Source organism: Bombina bombina, chromosome 1, assembly GCF_027579735.1.
Source record: "Bombina bombina isolate aBomBom1 chromosome 1, aBomBom1.pri, whole genome shotgun sequence".
Classification (NCBI taxonomy): domain Eukaryota; kingdom Metazoa; phylum Chordata; class Amphibia; order Anura; family Bombinatoridae; genus Bombina; species Bombina bombina.
In genome coordinates, this window is record NC_069499.1 from 53,510,085 (window position 1) to 53,536,068 (window position 25,984).

Sequence of the window (25,984 nt, forward strand, 5' to 3'; positions counted from 1 at the left end):
GTATGTAATAGAGCTCTGACCTCAGAGTGTATGTAATAGAGCGCTGACCTCAGAGTTTATGTAATAGAGCTCTGACCTCAGAGTGTATGTAATAGAGCTCTGACCTCAGAGTGTATGTAATAGAGCGCTGACCTCAGAGTTTATGTAATAGAGCTCTGACCTCAGAGTGTATGTAATAGAGCTCTGACCTCAGAGTGTATGTAATAGAGCGCTGACCTCAGAGTTTATGTAATAGAGCTCTGACCTCAGAGTGTATGTAATAGAGATCTGACCTCAGAGTGTATGTAATAGAGCGCTGACCTCAGAGTGTATGTAATAGAGCGCTAACCTCAGAGTTTATGTAATAGAGCTCTGACCTCAGAGTGTATGTAATAGAGCGCTGACCTCAGAGTGTATGTAATAGAGATCTGACCTCAGAGTGTATGTAATAGAGCGCTGACCTCAGAGTGTATGTAATAGAGTGCCAACCTCAGAGTGTATATAACAGAGCTCTGACCTCAGAGTGTATGTAATAGAGCGCTGACCTCAGAGTTTATGTAATAGAGTGCTGACCTCACTATGTAGCACAGCGTGTATGGAACAGAGCACTATGGTCACAGTATATGTCTGAGAGGTCTTGTATTTTGCATTAGTGCTCACTAGGTTCTACATGTCAGTGCCGGCTGTAGGTGATGGATTTAGGATGTGACTGTAAGTGATGGTTGCTCTATTGCATTGAGCTGTAGCATGTATTCTTGCTGGAGTGTGATGTGTTCTAGGTGTAAGTGGACTAATGTAACGCTGTCATTAACCATGAAAAGCAATTTAACCCCTTCACTGCTGCACAAATTAAATGCATGTAGTTAGTGTAGCCCTGTACATAATAAACAAATAAATTATAGTTTGTAAAGTTAGTATATTCTACACCTGCTCCCTAATGTTTAACATATAAATTAACCGGCTGCAGCTATCCCCAGAGATCTGAGAGTAGATCAAGAGCAATAAGATTCTTCACTTCTGTGCTATAAACTAGATATTGTGAGTAAGGCTGATCCTGCAGAGAACAGACAAATAAAACAGAGTAACAGCAGCTTTTACATACAGCACAATCTGATAACCAAACAACTGCACTTTGATTCAGCCTTTAGTTTATGATCATTTTATGCTCTTTTATGCTTCTTTTTTAGGGTCATTTATGGGAATTCTAGCTACCGAGGGAAGGGCGGCAGATACAGTAGAGTTACCTCCTGGGTAGTGCTCGTTGATTGGCCAATTGTCCACTTGCAATGTGGCATTTCCTCCATTTCGTGTGTACCTCACCACGTGGTATTTGCCATCATTAACCGGGGTGCTTTCCTCTCTGATAGAGATGTCCATCAAACCAATGTTAAACTTTACACCGACTTTACCTTGTTCCTGCACAGAGAGATTAAAAGCTCATTAATAACATGTGAGATGCTAATGTAACTGAACGAATCGGCAGCTAAAAGGTTAAACTCTCCTAAATGTCAAGAACATGTAAAACGCTCAGGGCCGGACTGGGAGTAAATAGCAGCCCTGGAAAAATATGTAGACCATCTAACTGAAAGAATTGGCAGCTGAAAGAGCGCAACATATTGTATTGTATACACCAGTATATTGCATAGCGCAGAATAGAAAGCAAATGTTAGTAAAATAAAAATCTGTTAACCTGTTGGCTGCAGACAGGACTTGCCACACAATGCTTCACAGTTCTCACTGGTAGCCAAGGGGTTAATACATATATTTGTCACATGCAACATAGAGCAGTAAACTAACTCAGCTGTCATTTCCCTTCAGTGACAGTCTAATAAAAAGAGATAAAGGGGTCTATTTAACAAGGGCCGAATGGCCCCTGTTCCCCTTGTTTCTGCGCGAGCCTTCAGGCTCCCCGGAAACAGGAGTTAGTCTTAAGACCGCTGCCCCTTAACTCATACGCCGCCTCTGAGGCGGTGTATAGTAATCCGCCCGATCATGTACGATCGGCTGATTGACACCCCTGCTAGCAGCCGATTGGCCGCGAATCAGAACTGCTGGTGCAATGATGAATGCCAACAGCATATGCTGTTGGCATTTATCCATGTGCGGCGGACATGGTTCGCTATAGCGGATCATGTCCGTCCGCGCGATAAATGGACCCCTAAGGCATCAATACTGGTAGTAATTAAGTCATAGGCCCCTATTTAAGAAAGGTCTTGCGGACCTGATCCGACACTGCGGATCAGGTCCGCAAGACCTCGCTGAATGCGGAGAGCATTACGCTCTTCGTATTCAGCATTGCACCAGCAGCTCACAAGAGCTTCTGGTGCAACGCCGCCCCCTGCAGACTCGCGGCCAATCGGCCGCCAGCAGGGGGGTGTCAATCAACCCGATCGTACTCGATCGGGTTGATGTCCGGCGATTCCTGTCCGCCTGGTCAGAGCAGGCGGACAGGGTTATGGAGCAGCGGTCTTTGTGACCGCTGCTTCAAACTGCTGTTTCTGGCGAGCCTTCAGACTCACCAGAAACACGGGCTGTCAAGCTCCTTTCAGAGCTTGATACATAGGCCCCTAAGACTATTAAATATTAGGCCATAATTTATTTACTCAAATTGTCTCAAATGATGTAACTGACTATTAATCACTGTAGTTCCCAGTTACACAGGAACACACACATTACACAATCGTACAGAAGCCCCTCCCCCTGGCCCATACATTCTCTTATGTATAAAATTCCATGAGAACATATTAAGGCTTAGAAACCTGCACGTCTTGAACACTATCTATATAACATTGTTATACATTGTTGCAAACACTGCTGCCATACAAAGCTCATGACAAGTGCACGCTCCTGCGCCTTCCTCGATATGTTCTCAAATAAGGACACCAAGACAGAGAGGCTTAAGTTAATTAGTAAAATTAAATTGGAATGTAGGTCTGCATTATACACATATATATATATATATATATATAGAGGTAATTTTACCCTCCTTCATTGTCTCCTCTTTTTATTATTATTTTTTTTTTTAGTTTTGCTCCCCATAATATTTTTAGGACTAAAATACTCTTCATGCAACCATCTTAGGTCATCGGGATGGAGATACATATATGCTAAAGACTTGCGCACAGCTGGAAGCATTTGTACGACAATAGACGCAGCCAATCAAGACTTAGGGTCACACGCCCCAAGTTTCTGGATGGTTACGATGAGATTGAAGGCTCTTTTCTATGCAGTAAAACAGCACATAAATACAATGTCAGACACACAATGATAACTGTTACTGTCACCTTGTAGCATATTTATTATTGGATTATATTAGAGCTTGACAAATCCTTGGAACTGCGGCACGCTCCCTCCATCTTTATAGGTCACCCTTGTCTGGCTCAGTGGTGGCTCTAATAGCCATGGGGGTTTGTTCGTAACACATCCTTCAACATACAGTAAACAGAAATCTATTCAGTAACAGCAAAAAAATGTAATCTAGACTTTTTCTGACATTTATAATTTAATATAAATAGTAAAATTCCAGGGTAGGTGGCATTTGACACTGTTGATCTCTCCCAAACTCCCGTGAACACAGTTACGTATCTAGGTAAAGGACGTTACTGCTGCAGCGGTCATCTTTTTCTATTACGTCTTGTTTTTATCTTTTTTAAAGGGATATGCAACCCAAAATATTTCTTTCATGATTCAGCTAGAGCGCGTGATTTTAAACAACTTTCTATTGTACTTCTATTATCAAGTTTTCTTTGTTCTTTTGGTATATTTTGTTAAAACACAGAGACATATGCTTAGGAGCTGGCTCATTTCTAGAGCACTAGATGGCAGCAGTTTTGTAAGAATGTTATCCATTTGCAAGAGCACTAGATGGCAGCAGTTTTGTAAGAATGTTATCCATTTGCAAGAGCACTAGATGGCAGCAGTTTTGCAAGAATGTTACCCATTTGCAAGAGCACTAGATGGCAGCAGTTTTACAAGAATGTTATCCATTTGCAAGAGCACTAGATGGCAGCAGTTTTGTAAGAATGTTATCCATTTGCAAGAGCACTAGATGGCAGCAGTTTTACAAGAATGTTATCCATTTGCAAGAGCACTAGATGGCAGCAGTTTTGCAAGAATGTTACCCATTTGCAAGAGCACTAGATGGCAGCAGTTTTGTAAGAATGTTATCCATATGCAAGAGCACTAGATAGCAGCAGTTTTGTAAGAATGTTATCCATATGCAAGAGCACTAGATGGCAGCAGTTTTGTAAGAATGTTATCCATTTGCAAGAGCACTAGATGGCAGCAGTTTTGTAAGAATGTTATCTATTTGCAAGAGCACTAGATGGCAGCAGTTTTGCAAGAATGTTACCCATTTGCAAGAGCACTAGATGGCAGCAGTTTTACAAGAATGTTATCCATTTGCAAGAGCACTAGATGGCAGCAGTTTTGCAAGAATGTTATCCATTTGCAAGAGCACTAGATGGCAGCAGTTTTGCAAGAATGTTATCCATTTCCGGAGCACTATATGGCAGCAGTTTAGCAAGAATGTTATCCATTTGCAAGAACACTAGATGGCAGCAGTTTTACAAGAATGTTATCCATTTGCAAGAGCACTAGATGGCAGCAGTTTTGCAAGAATGTTATCCATTTGCAAGAGCACTAGATGGCAGCAGTTTTGTAAGAATGTTACCCATTTGCAAGAGCACTAGATGACAGCAGTTTAGCAAGAATGTTATCCATTTGCAAGAGCACTAGATGGCAGCAGTTTTGCAAGAATGTTATCCATTTGCAAGAGCACTAGATGGCAGCAGTTTTACAAGAATGTTATCCATTTGCAAGAGCACTAGATGGCAGCAGTTTAGCAAGAATGTTATCCATTTGCAAGAGCACTAGATGGCAGCAGTTTTGCAAGAATGTTATCCATTTGCAAGAGCACTAGATGGCAGCAGTTTTGCAAGAATGTTACCCATTTGCAAGAGCACTAGATGGCAGCAGTTTAGCAAGAATGTTATCCATTTGCAAGAGCACTAGATAGCAGCAGTTTAGCAAGAATGTTATCCATATGCAAGAGCACTAGATAGCAGCAGTTTAGCAAGAATGTTATCCATTTGCAAGAGCACTAGATGGCAGCAGTTTAGCAAGAATGTTATCCATTTGCAAGAGCACTAGATGGCAGCAGTTTTGCAAGAATGTTATCCATTTGCAAGAGCACTAGATGGCAGCAGTTTTGCAAGAATGTTATCCATTTGCAAGAGCACTAGATGGCAGCAGTTTTGCAAGAATGTTATCCATTTGCAAGAGCACTAGATGGCAGCAGTTTAGCAAGAATGTTATCCATTTGCAAGAGCACTAGATAGCAGCAGTTTAGCAAGAATGTTATCCATATGCAAGAGCACTAGATAGCAGCAGTTTAGCAAGAATGTTATCCATTTGCAAGAGCACTAGATGGCAGCAGTTTAGCAAGAATGTTATCCATTTGCAAGAGCACTAGATGGCAGCAGTTTTGTAAGAATGTTATCCATTTGCAAGAGCACTAGATGGCAGCAGTTTTGCAAGAATATTATCCATTTGCAAGAGCACTAGATGGCAGCAGTTTTGCAAGAATGTCATCCATTTGCAAGAGCACTAGATGGCAGCAGTTTAGCAAGAATATTATCCATTTGCAAGAGCACTAGATGGCAGCAGTTTAGCAAGAATGTTATCCATTTGCAAGAGCACTAGATGGCAGCAGTTTTGCAAGAACGTTATCCATTTGCAAGAGCACTAGATGGCAGCAGTTTTGCAAGAATGCTATCCATTTGCAGGAGCACTAGATGGCAGCAGTTTTGCAAGAATGTTACCCATTTGCAAGAGCACTAGATGGCAGCAGTTTTGTAAGAATGTTACCCATTTGCAAGAGCACTAGATGGCAGCAGTTTTGTAAGAATGTTATCCATTTGCAAGAGCACTATAGGGCAGCAGTTTTGTAAGAATGTTATCCATTTGCAAGAGCACTAGATGGCAGCAGTTTTGCAAGAATGTTATCCATTTGCAAGAGCACTAGATAGCAGCAGTTTTACAAGCATGTTACCCATTTGCAAGAGCACTAGATGGCAGCAGTTTTGCAAGAATCTTATCCATTTGCAAGAGCACTAGATGACAGCAGTTTTGTAAGAATGTTATCCATTTGCAAGAGCACTAGAGGGCAGCAGTTTTGTAAGAATGTTATCCATATGCAAGAGCACTAGAGGGCAGCAGTTTTGCAAGAATGTTATCCATTTGCAAGAGCACTAGATGGCAGCAGTTTTGTAAGAATGTTATCCATTTGCAAGAGCACTAGATGACAGCAGTTTTGTAAGAATGTTATCCATTTGCAAGAGCACTAGATGGCAGCAGTTTTGTAAGAATGTTATCCATTTGCAAGAGCACTAGATGGCAGCAGTTTTGTAAGAATGTTATCCATTTGCAAGAGCACTAGATGGCAGCAGTTTTGTAAGAATGTTATCCATTTGCAAGAGCACTAGATGGCAGCAGTTTTGTAAGAATGTTATCTATTTGCAAGAGCACTAGATGGCAGCAGTTTTGCAAGAATGTTATCCATTTGCAAGAGCATTAGATGGCAGCAGTTTTGCAAGAATGTTATCCATTTGCAAGAGCACTAGATGGCAGCACCATTTCCTGCTATGTAGTGCTCTAGATGCCTACCTAGATATCTCTTCAACACAGAATATCATGGGGATGAAGCAAGGATGAAAATAAAAGAAAACTGGAAACTTTTTAAAAAATGGTCTGCTCTGTCTGAATCACAACATTTTTTGGAGGGGTTTCATATCGCTTCAAATCCCCTCCAACATTAATCCTAAAACCAGAAATTGGGCTACCTTGCAAATGTATGACTTTTTACACCTTTGAGATTGGTGTTGATGTAGTAATGAATTAGGCACTTAAAGGGACAGTAAAGTCAAAATTAAACGTAAATGGATTGGATAGAGCACAACATTTTAAACAACTTTTCAATGTAGTTACGTTATCAATTTGACTTAGTTCTCTTGGTATAGTTGTTAAAGAGTAGAGCTCAGGAGCGTGCATGTGTCTTTAGCTATCTGGCAGCAGTGATTGCAACAATGTTTATAGCAATGTTATACATATTTGCAAACACAGCTGCCATAGAATGCTAAAGAAACTCCAATAATAACCAATGACCAAGACTAGTCTGTATCCTACATTTTTGGAATTTTCTCCATATATTAATATTGAAAAAAAAGTGTGTAGCTGGCTTCTCCATATTCTTGTCGGCTCCTTAGTTTGAAATGTACCTACCCCTGGGCTACCATCTTATACTACTGCCAGATGGCTATTCTATACAGTAAGATAAAGAAATACTTCCCAACCTTAGCAATCTCCAGCTCCATAGCAAAACCGCAGCTTTTGGAACAAGTGTTTCTTCCTTTGATGAAATCTTTTACAATATGAAAGCTGTTGATTACAGGTAAGGGAAACAAAATCTATTTGTATTTGTTAAAGCAGGAAGAGTTCAGTCAATATTGATGAACTATTGAGCATACATTAACCCAGTGATCTCAACGGTAAATTGGCTCTGTCCCATATTGGATCACGAAAGCTGAGGATAGGTAAATGGACTAGGGACTTTATTGTGCATTTTTCATGCTAATCATATCTATCTAGTAATGAAATATGGTTCTGCTTTTACGGATTATGGCTAAATAAAGACCTGGGGCTTGTTTGCCTCATTTTGCCAGAATACGCTTTATTTATGATGTTTTGTAAAGACATTAAAGACCCTAAACCGTGCTTTAATGTGAGGTGTGTTTGAATGAAGCCTTTCATCTTCCATGTGCGGGGGCCGCAGTTTACATGGAAATCAGAGTCCAACTCAAGTCCCAGATCGATACAGAACCTTCTTGGCTTGAGCAAAGGTGAATCAATCAGGCGCAGTCAATTTCATTATTCGTCAAGCAGGGAGATATTTAAATGCTGGACTATTTGTGGTCCTTGAGGGAGTTGGTTGCACTTGGTTTATAATCTCACAAACCATACAAATAAACACACAATGGATTTATTTACACAACGGTATGACGATCATTAATTGTGTGCGAAAGTTCCTCTCGTTTTCCTGCAAAGTGTATGTATTTGCAATCACACTCCCCTCCCCTTCTTCTCTCAGGACTAGTCGGTGTCCTGTAATCAGGCGGACATTGTCCCTGAGGCGGCAGGACAATCTGTTACAGAGCGAACAATAATGTTCTACTGGGAATTAATGTTGCTGCCATCTCATTTCAAATGCCCTTTAATCTGATGATTAGCAACCAAGTTACAGGCAATTCAGAGTTTTTTTCGGTAACAAGATGTTGACTGTCAGCGGCGTATTAACCATTAAGCTGCTGGAAGATTACTCTGAACACTGAAGAAAAAAAAAGCCTTTAGCAATAGTGTTTTGTGCATGGTCTATACTCTAACAGAGCGTTCTGGGCTATATTGTTGTCATCCATGGTAGCAGAGGGGTTAACTCTTTCAATAATTAAAGGGCCGGGAGCATAATGATCTGCACTTAAGGAGTTAAGAGTCCTGCTGTATCTGGCAGAGTCACAATATGGAATACATTTCACTACAATTGCCCATAAACGCTACAGATTCATCCTCTGCTGTTCCACAAGTTAGAGTCGCTTAGGGACTGTTCCACCAACACTTGCAGATAAGATTCAGGAGACATTGGGGAGCCAGTGTACACAGGCAGAAAGCTGGATTGCTCTCGTAAAATGGGAAAATAAGCCTTGCTATGGAAAAAAGTGAGATTTAAATCTTTATTTGCAAGCGCAGGAATCTGATCCCAGCCAAGTCTGCTCTCAGCACCTGAGCTTCCACCACCACCACAGGAAATAACATTGGTTCTCTGCTAGTAGAGAGCTCAAACCCAAATCCTTCCCCTCTTGCGCCACTTGTTTCACCGTGTCCGAGTGTCCTCCCTGTCTTCAGTTCACCCTCCATTTTATATAGCCCCCTCACTTGCCTATGTTTCCTTTACTAGAACCTACTCTTACCCCCACCCCACGTGTCTGGAGCACTATATATATAACATTGTTGCAAACACTGCTTGATATAGTGTTCCAGATGTGCACACTATTGAGGCTACATAGGTATGCTCTTTAACAAAGGATAACAAATTAATAAAGCCCCCCCATATAGAATTAAATAGAAAATAATTTAAAAAACTGCATGTTACATCTGAACCTGGAAACTATGTGATGAAGCCAAGTAGCTATAATGCAGTATATATGTGTTGAAGGAAACTCATACAATTCCCTGGCAACGGACAATCTGCTTCACTCACCCTGCTTCCCATACAGTGGGTGGGAGGGGCTACAGACTTACCCAGCTCACCTGGCACCTGCCAAGTTTGACCTAAGTCCAGTCCGGGCCTATCTACATGGATCCAATGTCAAGTGCCTTAAAATCCAAATAGTTGCACAAACTTTATTTCCTTTTTTTTGGAGGATTATATTGTATGTGTCTTTCATGCAGAAAAAAAAGTCTCTCAAGTGAAAATTTGCCTTTCTAAAACTCCATTAGGCACCTAGCAGCACTAAGGGACTTCTCAGATAATCTTGGTAGACCAGAGGGCTTTAGAGAAATGGGACCAAAGCGATTACAGGGTCCAGCTTCATTAAGATTTGAGACAAGACATTTCTATTTCTGTTAGCCTACATACCTAAAATATGAGATATGGTAAATATATTTCTACTTTGTATTGAATAGGCGCAATATAGCAACACAACAAATTACTGAGCTTTGTCTCACTAGAAGAGCTGATGGGTGAGAGCCGGTTTATAACCATGGTTACTAGGAATGTGCATTCGTGTAATTCGGATCTTTTCCAGGTCTTTGTATATTGCACTTTCATACGAAGAAATCCAGCTCTGACAACAGCTTAATACCGCTGCAGGCGGCCATATTCAGCATTCTTGTTAAAAAGAATCACACAAATGCACATCCCTAATAGTTACTGATCCGCTGATTATTTCACCTGGATATCATGAAAATCTGGTCTGTTAGGGGTACTGAGGGCTTCAGATGAAAAACACTGCAGCAGAAATCCAGTTTCACAAATCTTACAAATCTGTCGAAATTTCTAGCACACCTGAAAGTAATTGGTTTTCCTGAATCCTCTATATTTCAGTTAAGGACACAAACATTTATTGTTGTTTAAAGGTCTCTGTTTGCCACACATTCAAGATAAACCTTGGTTGTAAATTGCTGTTTAATATACTTTTGCGTCTGCTTGCCTACACTTGCAGGTACTCTTTAATCTATTATGTATATCCAATGTATCTTCACTTGGATGTTAGACTAAAGAGTCTGGCTTTATCACAGTGAATTTAATTAATTTGCTGAGATACTAGAATTTACATTTACAAACCAACATGATTTATAAAGCACCGTCCTCATCCTGCAGTGAACTGTAAATGTTTAGTGAATAACAAAATGCTAGTTCTCCAAGGTTTAGTCAATCTCTGTCAGGAACTCTCATTTGCACACTTGAGATGATTCATCATAGTGTTAGGATAAATATCTCCAATAAATAACATGAGATAACAAAGAAATTGTAGCAGAAATACTTGCCAAATGTCCCTATTTTCCTGGGACAGTCCCCGTTATTGGCCTCCTGTCCAATGGTGCCCATGGATTTGTCTCACAGTCCAAAAAACTGTTCTAAGATGTGGGCTTGGCAGCTGCAAGCTTCCGGTGCACTAAGAGTCCTTTGTCATGCAGTCTGCCTATGGGACCTTATGCATGTTGTGCATAGGACATACAAGTGCAAACATAAAATACTTAAACATACTTTTTCAACTCCAGTCCTCAGGACACTCCAATGGGACAGATTTTCAAGATATCTGCACAAGAGCGCTGAGAAAATATTCACCTGATCAGTAACCATGGTTACTAACCTGCTTTCACCCATCTAATAATTTCACCTGTGGTCAGATAGCTTGACAATTTGACCAGTTGGTGTGCTCTGAAGAGTTTAAAAACGCTGTTTTAATGTTTAGCTTGTCTATAACTATGTGTTTAATCCCCTGCAAAGAGGTTAAACACATAGTTAAGGTTTCTGAGCAGCAGTGCACTAATGGGAGCTAGGTGAACACATCTGGTGAACCAGTGACAAGAGGCATTTGTGTGTAGCCACCAATCAACAGCTAGCTCCCAGTAATGCACTGTCGCTCCTAAACCTACCTAAGTATGCTTTACAACACAGGATGCCAAGAGAAAAATTAGATTTGATAATAGAAGTAAATAAAAAAGTCTCACAATTGAATGCTTTATCTGAATCAAGAGTTGAATTTTTATCTCTCATGTGCGTCTGCTTATTCTGATTGACTGACTTGCTTCGTTCTGTTCGGCAGCTGCACTGATTGCAGCTCTTGATAAGCACTTTACCTATGTGTTTAACCCATTTGCTACAGTTACATACACAGCATGCTAGGATCAGTGATATGCTCTAGTAATTTAGAGCCTGTCATTTTTGCAATGTCCCTTTAATAGCTGTTGCCTGCAAAAGCCCCTATCACGTAACTAGGTTTAATAAATATGTCAGGGTGTTTTGTGGAACAACATGTGACCACAGAGTAGGCTGGCAGATGGATTCCTGCATTAACCTGGCCCAGATCATGCACTCATCTATCCTGCTGCATCCAGAACCAGAGGCTGTGTTGCAGTTTAATAGACTTTGATGTGCGTGCATTAATGACAGGACGACAATGTGTAATAACAGAAGATGATAGAACAAGCGACTGTATCTGGCTACAAGACTGAATAAACCTTCCCACAGTGCCCCCTCACTAAAAAAGTGTCACCGTTCTCTCGTGCAACCAAAGGGTTAACCAGACCTCTGTGCCATGTACTTCAGTGACAACTGTGTAGCTAGAAGAGGCATTATCCCTTTTGCATTAGAGCTGGATTAGAATCTGTCGGCTTCTGATCTGAGCCACCCACACAGAGAAGATCAGAGTCAGCCGCTGGACAAGAGATTTTCAAGCCTTTCCTGCAGGTCTGGTTGTATTGTATATTATTTGTCCCCATCAGTGCACTTACTGGAGCTCTCACATGTCCCCAAACACAAGTATGCTGAGATGGTGCAGGGGTGTGTCGGTATGCTGAGATGGTGCAGGGGTGTGTCGGTATGCTGAGATGGTGCAGGGGTGTGTCGGTATGCTGAGGTGGTGCAGGAGTGTGTCGGTATGCTGAGGTGGTGCAGGAGTGTGTCGGTATGCTGAGATGGTGCAGGGGTGTGTCGGTTTGCTGAGGTGGTGCAGGGGTGTGTCGGTATGCTGAGATGGTGCAGGGGTGTGTTGGTATGCTGAGGTGGTGCAGGAGTGTGTCGGTATGCTGAGGTGGTGCAGGAGTGTGTCGGTATGCTGAGGTGGTGCAGGAGTGTGTCGGTATGCTGAGATGGTGCAGGGGTGTGTCAGTTTGCTGAGGTGGTGCATTGGTGTGTCAGTATGCTGAGGTGGTGCAGGGGTGTGTCAGTATTCTGAGGTGGTGCAGGGGTGTGTCAGTATGCTGAGATGGTGCAGGGGTGTGTCGGTATGCTGAGATGGTGCAGGGGTGTGTCGGTATGCTGAGGTGGTGCAGGAGTGTGTCAGTATGCTGAGGTGGTGCAGGAGTGTGTCGGTATGCTGAGATGGCGCAGGGGTGTGTCGGTGTGCTGAGGTGGTGCAGGGGTGTGTCGGTATGCTGAGATGGTGCAGGGGTGTGTCGGTATGCTGAGGTGGTGCAGGAGTGTGTCGGTATGCTGAGGTGGTGCAGGAGTGTGTCAGTATGCTGAGATGGTGCAGGGGTGTGTCAGTTTGCTGAGGTGGTGCATTGGTGTGTCAGTATGCTGAGGTGGTGCAGGGGTGTGTCAGTATGCTGAGGTGGTGCAGGGGTGTGTCAGTATGCTGAGGTGGTGCAGGGGTGTGTCAGTATGCTGAGATGGTGCAGGGGTGTGTCAGTATGCTGAGATGGTGCAGGGGTGTGTCGGTATGCTGAGATGGTGCAGGGGTGTGTCGGTATGCTGAGATGGTGCAGGGGTGTGTCGGTATGCTGAGGTGGTGCAGGAGTGTGTCGGTATGCTGAGGTGGTGCAGGGGTGTGTCAGTTTGCTGAGGTGGTGCAGGGGTGTGTCAGTTTGCTGAGGTGGTGCAGGGGTGTGTCGGTATGATGAGATGGTGCAGGGGTGTGTCGGTATGCTGAGGTGGTGCAGGAGAGTGTCAGTATGCTGAGGTGGTGCAGGAGTGTGTCGGTATGCTGAGGTGGTGCAGGAGTGTGTCGGTATGCTGAGGTGGTGCAGGGGTGTGTCAGTTTGCTGAGGTGGTGCATTGGTGTGTCAGTATGCTGAGGTGGTGCAGGGGTGTGTCAGTATGCTGAGGTGGTGCAGGAGTGTGTTGGTATGCTGAGACGGTGCAGGGGTGTGTCAGTTTGCTGAGGTGGTGCAGGGGTGTGTCAGTATGCTGAGATGGTGCAGGGGTGTGTCAGTATGCTGAGGTGGTACAGGGGTGTGTCAGTATGCCTTAGGTGGTACAGGGGTGTGTCAGTATGCTGAGGTGGTGCAGGGGTGTGTTAGCATGCTGAGGTGGTGCAGGGGTGTGTCAGTATGCTGAGGTGGTGCAGGGGTGTGTTAGTATGCTGAGTTGGTGCAGGGGTGTGTCAGTATGCGGAGGTGGTGCAGGGTGTGTCAGTATGCTGAGGTGGTGCAGGGGTGTGTCAGTATGCTGAGTTGGTGCAGGGGTGTGTCAGTATGCTGAGGTGGTGCAGGGGTGTGTCAGTATGCTGAGATGGTGCAGGGGTGTGTCAGTAGGGTGACAATAAAACACAGGGCAACATAAGTTCATGCTAATTCTGTCAAAGTCCTGATTTGTGTAAAATTAATGCTACTGTTAGTCTTAGTATTAGTAGTTAGTATTTGTCAGTATGCTGAGATGGTGCAGGGGTGTGTCGGTATGCTGAGATGGTGCAGGGGTGTGTCGGTATGCTGAGATGGTGCAGGGGTGTGTCGGTATGCTGAGATGGTGCAGGGGTGTGTCGGTATGCTGAGGTGGTGCAGGAGTGTGTCGGTATGCTGAGGTGGTGCAGGGGTGTGTCAGTTTGCTGAGGTGGTGCAGGGGTGTGTCAGTTTGCTGAGGTGGTGCAGGGGTGTGTCGGTATGATGAGATGGTGCAGGGGTGTGTCGGTATGCTGAGGTGGTGCAGGAGAGTGTCAGTATGCTGAGGTGGTGCAGGAGTGTGTCGGTATGCTGAGGTGGTGCAGGAGTGTGTCGGTATGCTGAGATGGTGCAGGGGTGTGTCAGTTTGCTGAGGTGGTGCATTGGTGTGTCAGTATGCTGAGGTGGTGCAGGGGTGTGTCAGTATGCTGAGGTGGTGCAGGAGTGTGTTGGTATGCTGAGACGGTGCAGGGGTGTGTCAGTTTGCTGAGGTGGTGGAGGGGTGTGTCAGTATGCTGAGATGGTGCAGGGGTGTGTCAGTATGCTGAGGTGGTACAGGGGTGTGTCAGTATGCCTTAGGTGGTACAGGGGTGTGTCAGTATGCTGAGGTGGTGCAGGGGTGTGTTAGCATGCTGAGGTGGTGCAGGGGTGTGTCAGTATGCTGAGGTGGTGCAGGGGTGTGTTAGTATGCTGAGTTGGTGCAGGGGTATGTCAGTATGCGGAGGTGGTGCAGGGTGTGTCAGTATGCTGAGGTGGTGCAGGGGTGTGTCAGTATGCTGAGTTGGTGCAGGGGTGTGTCAGTATGCTGAGGTGGTGCAGGGGTGTGTCAGTATGCTGAGATGGTGCAGGGGTGTGTCAGTAGGGTGACAATAAAACACAGGGCAACATAAGTTCATGCTAATTCTGTCAAAGTCCTGATTTGTGTAAAATTAATGCTACTGTTAGTCTTAGTATTAGTAGTTAGTATTTGTCAAACAAGAGACCAGAGGTCTAGCAATTGTCATTATGGGTAATAATAGACATCTGACCACCCAGCTTTATGGGCCTTTTTTGCCTGCAGTGGGGCTCTCTACATATCACTGGTGCAGGGGTGTGTTAGCATGATGAGATGGTGCAGGGGTGTGTCGGTATGCTGAGGTGGTGCAGGAGAGTGTCAGTATGCTGAGGTGGTGCAGGAGTGTGTCGGTATGCTGAGGTGGTGCAGGAGTGTGTCGGTATGCTGAGGTGGTGCAGGGGTGTGTCAGTTTGCTGAGGTGGTGCATTGGTGTGTCAGTATGCTGAGGTGGTGCAGGGGTGTGTCAGTATGCTGAGGTGGTGCAGGAGTGTGTTGGTATGCTGAGACGTGCAGGGGTGTGTCAGTTTGCTGAGGTGGTGCAGGGGTGTGTCAGTATGCTGAGATGGTGCAGGGGTGTGTCAGTATGCTGAGGTGGTACAGGGGTGTGTCAGTATGCCTTAGGTGGTACAGGGGTGTGTCAGTATGCTGAGGTGGTGCAGGGGTGTGTTAGCATGCTGAGGTGGTGCAGGGGTGTGTCAGTATGCTGAGGTGGTGCAGGGGTGTGTTAGTATGCTGAGTTGGTGCAGGGGTGTGTCAGTATGCGGAGGTGGTGCAGGGTGTGTCAGTATGCTGAGGTGGTGCAGGGGTGTGTCAGTATGCTGAGTTGGTGCAGGGGTGTGTCAGTATGCTGAGGTGGTGCAGGGGTGTGTCAGTATGCTGAGATGGTGCAGGGGTGTGTCAGTAGGGTGACAATAAAACACAGGGCAACATAAGTTCATGCTAATTCTGTCAAAGTCCTGATTTGTGTAAAATTAATGCTACTGTTAGTCTTAGTATTAGTAGTTAGTATTTGTCAAACAAGAGACCAGAGGTCTAGCAATTGTCATTATGGGTAATAATAGACATCTGACCACCCAGCTTTATGGGCCTTTTTTGCCTGCAGTGAGGCTCTCTCCATATCACCCTGCAAAAAGCTCCTATATTTATGCTGTAGGAATCTCTCACTCTCTGCAGCAGACAGTGGTGCTTTTACGTGGCTGCCCCTGATCATTACTACAGCACCTAAAAACCTCAAAGGTGCCAGCTGCTGCACATTTGTAACACAAAGTGTTTGCACCACCAAATGTTATGAATTTGAAAAATTGCTGGCAGCTGGCCTCTCTGCCTACTTACCTGCTGCCTTTCTGCCTACTTACCTGCAGCCTCTCTGCCTACTTACCTGCAGCCTCTCTGCCTACTTACCTGCAGCCTCTCTGCCTACTTACCACACTATATTCTCCTACCTGTTAATGCGCCAAACCATTTTCCATATTTTATTGATGTGCACTTCTCTCCCTGATACATTGCAGAGAGTCTTCATTTTTCAGTTCCTTATATCATTGCCATTAATAAGGCCTCTCTCCTAACTCACTGCAGCCGGCCTCTCTCCTATCTCCCTGCAGCCGGCCTCTCTCTTATCTCCTATCTCCCTGCAGCAGAACTCTCTCTATCTCCCTGCAGCCGGCCTCTCTCCTATCTCCCTGCAGCCGGCCTCTCTCCTATCTCCCTGCAGCCGGCCTCTCTCCTATCTCCCTGCAGCCGGCCTCTCTCCTATCTCCCTGCAGCCGGCCTCTCTCCTATCTCACTGCAGCCGGCCTCTCTCCTATTTCTCTGCAGCCGGCCTCTCCCCTTTTTTCCCTACAACCGGCCTCTCTCCTAACTCACTGCAGCCGGTCTCTTTCCTAACTCACTGCAGCCGGCCTCTCTCCTATCTCCCTGCAGCCAGCCTCTCTCCTATCTCCCTGCAGCCAGCCTCTCTCCTATCTCCCTGCAGCCAGCCTCTCTCCTATCTCCCTGCAGCCGGCCTCTCTCCTAGAGCACCACTTTCTTTTCTTCTCTGCATACAGCAAACTCTCTTCTCACACCCAGTAACCCTTGCTTCTGGCAGTCATTCAGTTCTCATTAACTTTCCAGCTCTGCCAGCCCCCTTGTGAAGCTTCTTGTTTATCAATGACAGCTCAGTCATTAGAGGAAACTTGTGAGAAGATCATGATGGATCTTTTTATAATTAGGCACTTTTGCCTTAATCAATTTCAATTTATAACCTCAGTGGTTACAAAAAAAAAAAAAAAAAATACAAAACACCCCAGAGAATATCTACTCAGGCCTCTAGAACTATCCCTTATATAGCTGCTTTCGGCTCTAGAACTATTCCTTATATAGCTGCTATAGAACTATTCCCTTATATAGCTGCTCTAGGCTCTAGAATTATCCCTTATATAGCTGTTCTAGGATCTAGAACTATCCCTTATATAGCTGCTCTAGAACTATCCCCTTATATAGCTGCCCTAGAACTATTCCTTATATAGCTGCTCTAGGATCTAGAACTATTCCTTATATAGCTGCTATAGAACTATCCACTTATATAGCTGCTCTAGGCTCTAGAATTATGCCTTATATAGCTGTTCTAGGATCTAGAACTATTCCTTATATAGCTGCTCTAGAACTATCCCCTTATATAGCTGCTCTAGGCAATAGAACCATCCCCTTATATAGCTGCTCTAGAACTATCCCTTATATAGCTGCTCTAGGCTCTAGAACTATTCCTTATATAGCTGCTATAGAACTATCCACTTATATAGCTGCTCTAGGCTCTAGAATTATCCCTTATATAGCTGCTCTAGGATCTAGAACTATTCCCTTATATAGCTGCTCTAGAACTATCCCTTATATAGCTGCTCTAGAACTATTCCTTCTATAGCTGCTCTAGAACTATCCCCTTCTATAGCTGCTCTAGGCTCTAGAACTATTCCTTATATAGCTGCTCTAGAACTAACCCCTTATATAGCTGCTCTAGGCTTTAGAACTATCCCCTTATATAGCTGCTCTAGAACTATCTCCTTATATAGCTGTTCTAGGCTCTAGAACTATTGCTTATATTGATGCTCTAGAACTACCCCCTTATATAGCTGCTCTAGGATCTAGAACTATCACCTTATATAGCTGATCTAGGCTCTAGAACTATCACCTTATATAGCTGCTCTAGAACTATCCCCTAATATAGCTGCTCTAGGCTCTAGAACTATCCCCTTATAAAGCTACTCTAGGCTCTAGAACTATCCCCTTATATAGCTGCTCTAGAACTAATCCCTTATATAGCTGGTATAGGCTCTAGAACTATCCTATTATATAGCTGATCTAGGCTCTAGCACTATCCCCTTATATAGCTGCTCTAGAACTATCCACTTATATAGTTGCTCTAGGCTCTAGAAATATCCCCTTATATAGCTGCTCCAGGCTTTAGAACTATCCCCTTATATAGCTGCTCTAGAACTATCGCCTTATATAGCTGGTATAGGCTCTAGAACTATCCCCTCATATAGCTGATCTGGGTTCTAGAACTATCCCCTTATATAGCTGCTCTAGAACTATCCCCTTATATAGCTGCTCTACAACTATCCCCTTATATAGCTGCTCTAGAACCATCCCCTTATACAGCCGCTCTAGAACTATCCCCTTATATAGCTGCTCTAGAACTATCACCTTATATAGCTGCTCCAGGCTTTAGCACTATCCCCTTATATAGCTGTTTTAGGGTCTAGAATTATCCCCTTATATAGCTGCTCTAGAACTTTCGCCTTATATAGCAGGTATAGGCTCTAGAACTATCCCCTTATATAGCTGATCTAGAATTTTTGCATTGCTCAGGATAAAGGTAGAAACTACCACAATGTGGAGTAATTCACAACTTTAAAATTCTCAAAAAAAATATTATTTTCAAAGTGATGAGTAACAACATAGTGCAGTTATACCCGACTGCTAAACAGCCCCAGTTACGATATATAATGTGTGCAGCTACTCATTAGTTGCCCAGTATGTATATAATCCAGTGTACAGGAATACCACAGTATGCATACTTAGAAATATAAAACAAGTAAACCAGTATGCAGTTATAGCTCTATTCCAATGTGCAGCTCATTCAACATGTATAACTACCAAAGTACCCTGTATGTAATAAATTACACAAATATTAATATTTATGTGATTAAAGGGACGGTCAACACCAGAATTTTTGTTGTTTGAAAAGAAAGATAATCCCTTAATTACCCATTGCCCAGTTTTGCATAAGCAACACAGTTATATTAATACACGTTTTACCTCTGTGATTACCTTGTATCTGAGCCTCTGCAAACTGCCCCCCTTATTTCAGTTCTTTTGACAGACTTGCATTTTAGCCAATCAGTGCTCACTCCAGAATAACTTCACGTGAATAAGCTCAAAGGTTATCTATATCAAACACATAAACTAATACCCTCTAGTGGTCAAAATGCATTCAGATTAGATTAGGCAGTCTTCAAGGTCTAAGAAATTAATATATGAAACGCCTAGGTTTAGCTTTCAACTAAGAATACCAAGAGAAAAAGGAAAATTGGTGATAAAAGTAAATTTGAAAGTTGTTTAAAATGACATTCCCTATTTAAATCATGAACGTTTTTTTTGGACTTGACTGTCCCTTAAATATTATGTATGTATTAATTTATTACTTATTATTATAATTATTGTAAATGTACCATGCGTACAGCTGTTTCAGAACTGCACAAATACACAGATGGTAAATGACAGAACTCTGTGATTTCAGACAGTATAACAACAATGTACACATATTACACTTTGGAAGTACCGACTTGTGAAACTACACTGGTGTGCTGCTTTATACAACAGTATTCTTGCTCTAGAAGGCTTGCACTCGCTTGGGGTTTCTCCTGGATAACCCAGATAGGTCTCATCATCTGCCCTTATCTCTGTAGCATTCTGTCTATAATGTGACTTGTGTAGGCAAATAGCTGCCAGAGACAATGTAGGTTCTATCCTAGAAATGTTTGGGGTGTAATTCTAAATGGGCTGAGTGGTTGTGTTAAATACACTGTGGACTGACATAAATGCATTAGGATTCTCTCAGTGCTTGGCTTTAAGTCTATGCTGGCTGGTCAAGAGGTTTGTCCTAGCAGTATATAGCATTTTCTCTGAACAAGCTTGAGTTTGTACAAGTGAGGTAATTAGATGACCTTGATGGTCAGAGTATTTGCCCTTGATTGGGTTGGGGAGGGGGTTGCACCACAAGTATTGGAGGTTCCTCCTGGGTGGGAATTTTCCTAGGGAATTTTCATTGGATGGGTTGAAGCTCTGCTATGTGTAGGCTGTAACCTGACCTGGATGGGTAGTGTGTTTGCACTGAATTACCTGGGGCTATTCTATGGTTAGGAAGGGGTCTAACTTGTGTATGTCCAGGGCCCCAGTGTTTGTTTTCCATATAGCTGACACCAGATATCCTTCATTCTCCTAAAAGTGAAAACTGTTGTTTCAAGACCACTAATCAATAGGACTTTTCCTTTGACTAATTTCCTGTGGCCTGTAAGAGCATTTAATTATTTACAGGATGTGATATCGACAAGTTAGGACTCCGTTATGCAGGAAACTTGTCACCACAGGCAGTGAGAATATGGATTCATAAAAGTGACCAAAAGCAACAGTATGACCAAGAAATATAGTGCATAAAATGGCCAAATCCACAGTTCAGTTATGGATGACATTTAGCTCTCTGGCCGAAAGACTGGGTAGATTTTTAGGATAAAACATTTTTGTTATAAGGGAAGTCAATCTGTGTTACTAAAAATGTATTCTTACTTCTTTTGTATAAAATGTGTGCTTAACTGAACTACAAAGGTTTCCTTACAAATAATACAAGTTGCCTAAACCCGCTACTTACTGTAATGTGTGTGTGTGTGTGTGTGTGTATATATATATACAGAAAATAGAGGGAGAGATTAAATATATCTTTTTCTGGGGTAATTGGTAAGCTACGCAATTTCTCAGGCAACCACAAACTTATAGACGGGTTCAGCAAACAATATACCTGTAAGTTTATTTAAAACAAACAAACTAGCACCTGTAAAGTATGATATTTCAACAATTACCTTATATCAATTAATCTCTGTACCGCTGCAGCGGGTTACACAAGGATATTTATAAAGATGGTACAAAGCTATTACAGTGTGTCACATATGCATATCCATATCTATATAACAAATGCTAAATAAATTAGGATTATGGCAAAGCAAGGGTTGTAACTCAACTCAAGGAATGACAGCAAATTGCTGTTGGTAAGTGGCCAAAAGTTCCATGAAATATGCATAAGTAGAGATGAAAATGAAATGATACAACCTGTCTCTGCAAGGATGATTGGTACATCTGCTGTATTTCCACATGGCACCAAGTGTTCTATGCTCTTTTTCAGAGCAGTTTGTAAGCATACAACTGGAAAACGAGGTAAAAACGTCCTCAAGTATCCAGGAGAATAAAGGTGAACTTCTGTGTGTTTTCTCAAAAGCGGGTTGTTCAACAGTTACTGGAAAACTAGGTAAATGCGTCCTCTAGTTACTAGAGTCCAGTATACAGATAGAGGCCTTCCAGGCAGGTAAAAGAATTGTTGAGTAGTTGCATCAGCCAATAGGATTTCTACCTTCTATCTACTTCTATCAGCCAATCGGAATTGAAGGGACGCCATCTTGGATGACGTCATTTAAAGGAACCTTCATTCAGTGTTAGCCGTCGGATGAATAAGATGCTCCGTATCGGATGTCTTGAAGATGGACCCACTCCGCGTCGGATGGATGAAGATAGAAGATGCCGTCTGGATGAAGACTTCCCCAGACAGCTCCCCAACCTGAAAGACTTGCATCTGTTGTGGTTACAGTCCAGGTTGGATGAACAAAAGAGGCCCCTTGAACTATACGATGGTGATCTAACCACCAAGTCAGAGATAGTCGAACATTGGGATCTAAGGATATTAATTGTGATATCCTTATATAATCCCTGCACCATTGGTTCAGCATACAAAGCTGAAGAGGTCTCATGTGAAAACGAGCAAAGGGGATCGCGTCAGATGCTGCAGTCATGAGACCTAAAACCTCCATGCACATAGCTACTGAAGGGAATGATTGAGACTGAAGGTTCCGACAGGCTGCAACCAATTTCAAAGTCTCTTGTCTGTTAGAGATAAAGTCATGGATACTGAATCTATTTGGAAACCTAAAAAGGTTACCCTTGTCTGAGGAATCAAAGAACTTTTTGGTAAATTGATCCTCCAACCATGTCTTTGAAGAAACAACACTAGTTGATTCATGTGAGATTCTGCAGAACGTAAAGACTGAGCAAGTACCAAGATATCGTCCAAATAAGGAAACACCGAGAACCTTTGAAAAGATCCTTGGAGCTGTCGCTAGGCCAAAAGGAAGAGCAACAAATTGGTAATGCTTGTCTAGAAAAGAGAATCTCAGGAACTGATAGTGATCTGGCTGAATCGGAATATGAAGATATGCATCCTGTAAGTCTATTGTGGACATATAATGCCCTTGCTGAAAAAAAGGCAGAATAGTCCTTATAGTCACCATTTTGAATGTTGGTACCCTTACATAACAATTCAAGACCTTTAGATCCAGAACTGGTCTGAATGAATTTTCTTTCTTTGGGACAATGAACAGATTTGAATAAAACCCCAGACCCTGTTCCTGAAAAGGAACTGGCACGATTACCCCAGATAACTCCAGGTCTGAAACACACTTCAGGAAAGCCTGTGCTTTCTCTGGGTTCACTGGAATGCATGAGAGAAAGAAACTTCTCACAGGCGGTCTTACTCTGAAACCTATTCTGTACCCCTGAGAGACAATGTTCTGAATCCAATGATTTTGGACTGAATTTATCCAAACATCCTTGAAAATTTTTAATCTGCCCCCTACCAGCTGAGCTGGAATGAGGGCTGCACCTTCATGCGGACTTGGGGGCTGGTTTAGATCTCTTAAATGGCTTGGATTTATTCCAGATTGTCGAAAGGAACGAAAACGGTTAGAAGCTTTAAATTTACCCTTAGATTTTTTTATCCTGAGGCAAAAAAGCTCCCTTCCCCCCAGTGACAGTTGAGATTATAGAATCCAACTGAGAACCAAATAATTTATTACCTTGGAAAGAAAGAGATAGCAAGATTTAGAAGTCATATCAGCAGTCCAAGATTTAAGCCATAAAGCTCTTCTAGCTAAAATAGCTAAAGACATATATCTAACATCAATTCTGATGATATCAAAAATGGCATCACAAATGAAATTATTAGCATGTTCAATTAATTTAACAATGCTATACACATTATGATCTGATACTTGTTGCGCTAAAGTTTCCAACCAAAAAGTTGAAGCAGCTGCAACATCAGCCAAATAAATAGCAGGCCTAAGAAGATGGCCTGAACATAAATAAGCTTTCCTTAGATAAGATTCAAGCTTCCTATCTAAAGGATCCTTAAAAGAAGTACTATCTTCCGTAGGAATAGTTGTACGTTTAGCAAGAGTAGAGATGGCCCCATCAACTTTGGGGATCTTTTCCCAAAACTCCAATCTATCAGTAGGCAAAGGATACAATTTTTTAAACCTTGAAGAAGGAGTAAAAGAAGTACCCAGTCTATTCCATTCCTTAGAAATCATATCTGAAATAGCACCAGGAACTGGAAAAACCTCTGGAATAACTACATGAGGTTTATAAACCGAATTTAAACGTTTACTAGTTTTAGTATCAAGAGGACTAGTCTCCTCCATATCTATTGTAATCAACACTTCTTTTGATAAAGAATGAATATACTCCATTTTAAATAAATAAGAGGATTTGTCAGTGTCAATATCTGAGGCAGGATCCTTTGAATCAGACAGATCCTCATCAGAGATAGATAAATCAGTATGTTGTCGGTCATTAGAAAATTCATCAACTCTATGAGAAGTTTTAAAAGACCTTTTACGTTTATTACAAGGCGGAATGGCAGACAAAGCCTTCTGAATGGAATCAGAAATAAATTCTCTTAAATTTACAAGAATATCCTGAGCATTAGATGTTGATGGACCAGCAACATGTAATGAACTACTACTGATGGAAACATTCTCTGCATGTAAAAGTTTATCATGACAACTATTACAAACCACAGCTGGAGGAACAGTTACCACAAGTTTACAACAAATGCACTTAGCTTTGGTAGAACTGAAATCCGGCAGCAGGATTCCAGTAGTAGATTCTGAGACAGGATCAGATTGAGACATCTTGCAGTATGTAAAAGAAAAACAACATATAAAGCAAAATTATCAATTTCCTTATATGACAGTTTCAGGAATGGGAAAAAATGCAAACAGAATAGGCCTCTGACATAGAAAAAAAGACCAGAGGCAAAAGGAATGAGGTCTTAAATAATGAAAAAATGTTTGGCGTTACCAGTCTTGACAGGAGAGGGTCTACTGCTCACTTTTTGGCAGACTCTTAATACCGGCGCTATGCAAGTCCCATTGAAAAAAGAGGATACACAATTAACGTAAGTGGATTTGCAGTATTTCCAAGTCTGGCCAAAAAAGTGAGCGGTGAGCCTGTACCTGTACCTGTAGACTCCTAATACCAGCGGGTGTTAAAAAGCAGCGTTAGGACCGGCTAATGCTGCTTTTTAAGCCTAACGCAAAACTCGTAATCAAGCAGTATGCCTTTTCACAGAGAAAAAATATCCTGTAGCATATCAGTCTGACCCCGCCCAAAGACAGTCCAGCACCGAAATACCAGTAAATTCTTCTCTGAACATGAGAAACAACAGCCCCAGATGATCGTTTCAGCCTTCTGTGGGCCTCGTCAGTGAGGTGCAGTTGTATCTCTCTAAGGGCATGTGTGCAAGGAGTCCACGTCTGGTCTCGTTTTCTTTGTGAAAAGGCATAATATGCTAAAAGAGCGTGCACCCTGAGTTGCAATGGAAATAAACAGGCATGGAAGTTATTCTAGGTTTTGTTTTATCACAGGAGTGTGGCTCTATATATATATATATATATATATATATATACACACACATACATTATATAACCCTTTCCATTCAAACACCTCATCATATACCATACACCTTCTAACCCTTATAAAAAAATATATTTATATGAATACTTTAAATGTTTTAGATAGTGTATATATGAGTTTAACACTTTATTTTAATGCATTTATGTTGTATTTGTTGCACATTTATTTTTAGCTCTAAAACTTTATGCGAGGTCTTCACTCTTGCTAACTCGACGAGTGCAAATTTTGATTGTGAACATTTATTTTCAAGTCGTAATAAGCATGCAAGTTAGCATGATCGCGATATTGCAGTATCGCACTTGAACTAACGTTAGCGTGCCCTTAATTAACTCATTAATTAATTCTCCTTAATATGCAGGATATAAAATGTTTAATGACTCTATACTTCTTATGTGGAATATCAAAAGCATCATTTTTTACTTTGAAAGTCTAGTGCTGCATGTGACTACTACATGTGTAGAAGCCAACAATGTTTAATTGGGGAATATTTTTCTTGAAAAGCCAAAAAAAGGGGAAAAAAAGCTGAAAACTATTGTGTGTAGTTTCATAGTTTTCTTTAGTGAAAATAATGCATTTCATACAAACTATTTATGGCAGATTTTAGAGGAAAGGGTCCAGAGTTGCTGATGAGTGCCATTATGCTTGTAGAGAACATGTTTGCAATATATCAGCTGGTGGAAACATAGGAAAGTTTATCAAGATTGCAGACAGACAAGTTGACAAGTAGAGAACATGTCCGCCTGCAATCCCCACTTCCTATTGGTCAGTGAGCAAATGTGTTTCTGCAGCATTATACCCATGCAAAAATAGAATAAATCCTTTTCAGTGCGGTCATATTCAGTATCAGCAGCTATACTGCAATGCAATAGGTTCCACATCATTGAGCAGTGGACACTGACTGATAATAAATACAATTATTGTTGAAATAGGAGTGTTAAGGAATGTGTCAGCTCTTGGGTAAACACTTAGAATAAGAGACAAGAATTCTATTGAAAATAATATAGAAATACTTGATTTTTAAACCAGGAGGCGGTAAAGAATTTGATTAAACGCAATAAATTATTGTTATGTTATGTTAGTGCGATTAGGCAGGTCAGTCTAGGAGTGTAATACAGGGTGTAGGGCAAGCTAGGAATGTAATACAGGGGGTAGGGCAAGCTAGGAGTGTAAAACAGGGGGTAG

At 42.2% G+C, this 25,984-nt stretch overlaps 1 protein-coding gene across 1 annotated transcript in view; it reads right to left on the minus strand.

Moving 5' to 3' along the window:
- The window catches only part of NRXN3 (neurexin 3), a 1,194,892-nt gene that overhangs the window by 163,718 nt on the left and 1,005,190 nt on the right, over nt 1–25,984 (minus strand). Inside the window, exon 15 of the mRNA XM_053697352.1 lies at nt 1,224–1,395. Within this exon, the coding sequence (XP_053553327.1) occupies nt 1,224–1,395 (172 nt within the window). The remainder of the gene's footprint in view (nt 1–1,223; nt 1,396–25,984) is intronic.